The sequence below is a fragment of the Cladosporium halotolerans genome (assembly GCF_011745625.1).
Source record: "Cladosporium halotolerans strain TM138-S3 chromosome Unknown Sca219, whole genome shotgun sequence".
Lineage (NCBI taxonomy): Eukaryota > Fungi > Ascomycota > Dothideomycetes > Cladosporiales > Cladosporiaceae > Cladosporium > Cladosporium halotolerans.
The window spans coordinates 1-5,485 of record NW_027191666.1 but is presented as its reverse complement, the minus strand read 5'-3'; the positions used below and the strand labels follow the sequence as shown (position 1 = coordinate 5,485).

The window sequence follows — 5,485 nt, the reverse complement described above, 5'->3', positions numbered from 1 at the left end:
TGGTCTGCTTATATAATGACTTTGCCGATGTCTGTTTGTCTGATTACGTGATCAGACAGACAGACAGTCTGTCTGTGTCTGTCTGATGAACACCCTGTTTGCGTCTGCTAGCTTACATAGTGTTCATAAAATTTAACCCCTAACCCTAACGTGGTAGTCGCGCCGCGAAACAGAGCGGGGCATGGTAGTCCGCGTGGGGACAAGATACAGCATGGGAGGCGTGGGAACTCCGCTGGAGTCGCGTGATGGAAGCATGATCTCACTATAGCATATGATAAGAGTTGCTGTGCAGCCCCATGCTCCAGAGGACTGTTGATTTTCAATACGTATCGAGGGTCGCGTGATTAGAAGACACTGTCGAGTGTATTACACCTCAAGCATGTTCACATTTCTTCCGAGAACTACGTTTGCCAAGGCACCTATTGCATACCACTTAGAGACAATGGATTAAAGGACAGGAATTTTCTTAATGGACAAGTACAGGGTAACTTAGATGCTCATTAATGGACAAGGGTACCATCGACGCCTTTGATTTGAGACAGCACACAGCAGTCGACGACGCACTTGTCTCTTCCTATTTACATCAAACTCACACGGCGTCCACGATTGACCAGAGATTCTTGAACTCTAGACAAGATCGACAGCTAAGCAATGTTGAGCACGAAGTGATCGCTCGAGATAAGTCTGGCTGACTCGATCACTTCGCAGCATCGTCCCAGAAAGAGTGTTCGAGCACTTGTCGAACCGTTGGGCGAGCCCCGGGGTCGAGATTGTTAGTTTTAGAGAGCAACTCCAAGGTTAGATGGGTCATCTGTTGACCCCAGATCCGCAGTCTGAGCCCAGGCCTCTCAGTAACTTCAAGATCAGCCGCCTGAGCTGCACTGCGCAAGGCAGTCTTCCAAGCTTCATCAGGGATGTGTGTGTATAGACTCTCCGGAACAGGTCCGAAGTAGGCGAAATGGCGAGTAAGCACTTCTTGCTCTGGCGTGATGCCTGCTTTCAGCAAGTCCTGGTAATTGTCTAGTAATAACAACTCTCCAGCTCCAAGTATGTAGCAGAACTGGGAAACGCGTTAGGGCCATCCCTGCAAGAGGAGCACGCCTGACTTACAACTAGACCCAATGAGTAAACGTCAGATGCTCGGCCTGTTACCCCTGTCTGTGCCTCAGGACTTCGCCACATCGCATTCCCTATGGCATGTCGCGTCAGTCGACTTTCGCCTTCATTCAATTTACAGGCGAGGTCAAAATCGCCCAGCACGACACTGGTAACAACTTTCTTCCCATCATCCTCTGTCCAGTCGACTAGGACGTTGTCGGGTTTGATATCTGCGGGCTCTTGTCAACCTAGCGCACGTGACGTCCGCCACTAATATAACATACCGGAATGGACCCAATCTTTTGCATGCAACTCCGCCACTGCCTCTGCCACCGCTCGCATTATCTTTAGTCTTTGCGGTGGAGGGAACTCGGGGTCCTTTTTCATGAGGGCCAGAAGAGTGTCCCGGAAATAGGGGTACACCAAGACCGATTCTTTTCTGCTGACGTCTGTATGCACACGTAGTCGTTTGGTAGACGGAAAGTCATCCGCGATCTGCTGAGATGTAAGAAAGAAACGTTCAGATACGTGCTTCAGAATGAAGCTCTGGCCAGCGGATCTACTCGATGTTAGCAGCCATGTACAGAAGTATCCAAGTTAGATCTCACTCGGCTTTGTAGATGTCCAGTTCCCTATCCTGAGGATGTCGCCTGATGAGCGTGCCATTTGTGTAGACGCGACCAGTGTCGCCAGTGACGGTGGAAATCATTCGAACACCAATCGAACAGCTTAGGTGATGAATGTGTGATCGTACTCGGAGAAAAGACATAGGTGCCAGGCTAGAATGCCGTAATTGCGAGATTTTTGAGGCACTTTGTCGGATGCACGGTTGACGAATGTAACGTGTTTGAATGTTTCTAGCCGCTGTATACGCGCCGGTGCTTTAGCGCCCGTCATCCGCCCCTAACCGTCTTGAGCTTAGCGTATTGCAGCGTGACATCAATTTGGATGACGGGAGACGCCCGCATCCAGTTATCTAGCACTCGACGACATAGCCACGATGTAGACGCGCAACGTGGTTCTGGAACAACCAGATCGATCATCGGTTGGTTGTCTTCTTCGTTTCAGGACTGCATGAGTCTACTACTGTCGATGGCATTGGTTACATCTCGTTGATGAGCGCTTCCTGTAACAGCATTATCAAGGGCGTGCTGGACAGCTGATGTGAAGCGCGGCGTAGCGCTGGAAACATAAATATAGCCCCGTCGCTCTTATTTCTTCTTCAAGTCACTTAAAATCATCATCATTACAATTTTTTCAAAGACCACACTACCAACAATACTTTTCCAACATGGTTCTTCAGGTCGTTACAAGCACCTTCGTCCGGACGATCACAGTGGGTGGGCGACAGCTCTCGCTCATGATCGCCAAAGAGACTGGCGATTGGAAACGCACCTACCTTGCGCCGGAAATCCAGAACAACTTCGTCTCGGCTATGGCTAAGGCAGACGTCCCTGCCAACGCAGCGACGGCTATCATGGCGTAAGTGTTCACTCGTACCTCGTGCCATAGCTTATGGTCCAGATCATCTTCATTAATCTATGCACTAGCGAGAGCGAGCATCCTAGCCAGAAAGACTCTTATCCACACTTCACCGTTCTCTATAAGGACTCACAGGGAAACCATCTTACGACTAGGCATGTCTATCCATAGGCTGTGATCCGATAGCCCTAGTCGGCAGGATGTCGAAGAGAGCTTGAGGCTACAGTTTACAAGCAAGGTAGAGATAGATTTGAGGAAAAGGACGATGTCGTGGGGAAGTACGCAAGCAGCTATGTTGCGCTCCTGGTCATATCCATACATGACTACACATTCCAATTTTGATTTTTTTTTTTTCATATTGCATTCAAGCTAAATAGCTTATGGCACGTCGGCTATCTTCTCGACGACTTCTATGGCATCCTGGTGTGCTCTCGCGTCGACCGTTTACAATACAGTTATGCTCGCCGTCCCGACTCCACCGAGCCGCCACAGCTTTCGGGCTTACCGCCCTCCTACGTTCCTGTCATCGTCCCTCCTCGTCCGTCCTCTCATCCATGCCCGCTCTCATCCGCCATCTCTCCCTCCCCAACGCCCCGATCTAGTCGTTCAATATCCCACGAATCATCTTGGGCACTTTCTCCAGGCATTTTCTTGCCCACCTCTGTATCGTCGAGGAACTGAAGCACTTCTGCCGCGGCCTCTGCTCCGAACAGAGTCTGCAGGTCGGCTCTATCTCTCCTTTCGCTGATCGAGACCTTCTTGCTGTTCAGCCCCCGTAGCATAGCATCTCGCTGCCTTCGCCATCTTCTGCATTGGAGTAGTAGATGTCTGACTGACTGCTCGATTGCCCCACACCACCAACAATGAGCGTCGAGGGCCTTGCCAACTCTCAAAAGGTAGACTCCTGTGACCGCGTGGCCAGACTTGAGCTGCAAGTACCGAGCTCCGATCGATTTCTTGGCATCCTTGATGCTTCTACTGATTTTGCCTTGTGGCTTCCATCTTTCTCTGATGGTGTGCTCAACATAAGACAGTGACGCCGAGCGCATCTATTTAGGATATTGCTGTGCGGCTCGTTGCGCTGCAAGGCTCGCGATTCTGTAGCCTTCTATGTTTTCGTCACTCGCAAGCCATGTCAGGGCCACTCGAACACCTGCGTTTTCGGCCCGTAGTGCCCATCTCCTGATGTCTGTGATGACAGGCAAGGCCCAGTCCTTGTCGTTCTCGATGGCGGCTATTGCGAGCTGTGAATCGGTCACGATCTCAGCAAAGCAGCGGTCTGCCCGACGAAGGATCTGGGTGATGTCTTTCACCACCATGCCGATAGCAAACACTGCAGCATCGGGGAGTGTTATGTACTTGCCCAGCGACGCGGCCTTTGTCTTCCACCCGCGTTGCTGTCTCCATGCCACCACTACTCCGTAGCTGACGTCATTGGTCGCACTCACAAAGACTGTCAGTTGTCGCGGGTGGTCAGGTAGCATCCTATCCGGCACGTCTGAGTATCCTTGAGTCCGGATCACCGGGCATGGTGCGGATGAAGCAACTTTGAAAGGTAGATCGAATCCGTATTCGGTATCGTAGTTGACGTTCCTGACGATCTGCTGTGCAAGTCGGCCTCCGAACGATCGATGTGTCTTCTCTAGTCTCGTCCAGCCGACGCTGGATGGCTGGCCTATCGCGCCTTCGTATCGGTGAAGTTCACCGAAACGGAAGTTTGCAGGCAGGAGCTGATGCGTTGGGTGGTCTCCATCCGCACTGAGAGCGCGTAATGCATATCTAGTCTGACGGTGGTCGAGAAGGTCTTTGGCGCACGGCAGACATACTGCCTCTTGTAGGAACGCCAGTGGTGTTGATCTGAGCATGCCCGTAATGGTCCTTGCTTCACCGTTCAATAGTAGTTGTAGCTTTCTCAGTCGATCCTTCTGGCCTCTCCACCAGACTTCCGCCCCGTACATTGCCACGGATGTGACCGCTACGACGACCGCTCTCCTCATTAGGCAGATCGACAATCCGCCGTTGCTTCGGCTGAGGCTAGCCACCCGCTGCAGAGCGCCTTTGGCGCTCGCCATCCTGCGCTCGAAGTGTACCTTGAACGAAAGCTTCGGATCGAGCCAGAAGCCTAGCCATTTCGTTGCTTCTTGCTTGATCGTGAAACTCAACTCTCCGATTTGAACGACTACGTCTTTCGCCGCTTGAAGCACCTTGCGACGCCTGCTGAACAAGAGGACCTCCGTCTTGCCGACTTCGAACTCGACTTTGTTATTGGTGCCCCACCGTACCGCATCCCTGGCCATAAGTTCGAGATGTCTTGCGCCTTGCTTCAAGTCTTCACAGTCTATGACTAGCCCTATGTCGTCTACGAACGAGATAGATCGTAGGTTTGGGTGCCTGTCTTCCAGCCATCCGAACATCGCACTGACCGACAGGATGAAAAGTACTGGTGAGACCGGTGATCCCTGGGGTAGGCCAGCCTGGACCCTGCGGGTCTCGCCTGTGCGTCCGTCGATCACGAGCATCGCCTGCCGATCCGTCAGGAATGAATCAACCCAGCGCACGATATTACCGGCAATGCCGACTTCGATCATCCGCTTCAGCAGCCGTCCTTTGTTCACTCTGTCGAAGGCGCCTTTGACATCAAGGAACAACGCAAGGGCGGTGCGCTTGTTGCACCAGGCGTCTTCGACTCTGGTGACCAGTTGGGCCACTGCGTCTGACGTTCCTCTTCCTCGACGGCAGCCAAACTGCCCTCGATGAAAGATTTCGTTCCTCTCGCAGAACGAGGCAATCCGAGTTGCGATCGCCCTCTCAACCACTTTACCTAGACAGCTGAGTAGGCTGATGACCCGATATGCTTTCGCGACTGTGTAGGTAGGCTTTCCCTGCTTTCGCAATAGTATGCCTT

At 52.1% G+C, this 5,485-nt stretch overlaps 1 protein-coding gene across 1 annotated transcript; it reads right to left on the bottom strand.

The window, feature by feature from the left end:
• Positions 1-478: 478 nt before the first annotated feature.
• WHR41_09569 (uncharacterized protein) lies at positions 479-1,946 on the bottom strand. Its single transcript, XM_069378172.1, has 4 exons — positions 1,707-1,946; positions 1,383-1,657; positions 1,111-1,328; positions 479-1,060 (listed from the first exon to the last, which is right to left on the bottom strand). The coding sequence occupies exons 1-4, from the start codon at positions 1,865-1,867 to the stop codon at positions 698-700; spliced, it is 1,017 nt and encodes a 338-aa protein (XP_069224836.1). The 5' UTR covers positions 1,868-1,946; the 3' UTR covers positions 479-697.
• Positions 1,947-5,485: the final 3,539 nt, after the last annotated feature.

What these genes read in the sequence shown, in the direction of transcription:
- WHR41_09569 (XM_069378172.1), bottom strand. Translation starts at nt 1,867, where the DNA reads ATGTCTTTTCTCCGAGTACGATCACACATTCATCACCTAAGCTGTTCG. An exon ending in CTGGACATCTACAAAGCCGA is followed by an intron (nt 1,658 to 1,706) that starts GTGAGATCTAAC and finishes AACATCGAGTAG; the next exon opens with ATCCGCTGGCCAGAGCTTCA. An exon ending in TTTACTCATTGGGTCTAGTT is followed by an intron (nt 1,061 to 1,110) that starts GTAAGTCAGGCG and finishes CGCGTTTCCCAG; the next exon opens with TTCTGCTACATACTTGGAGC.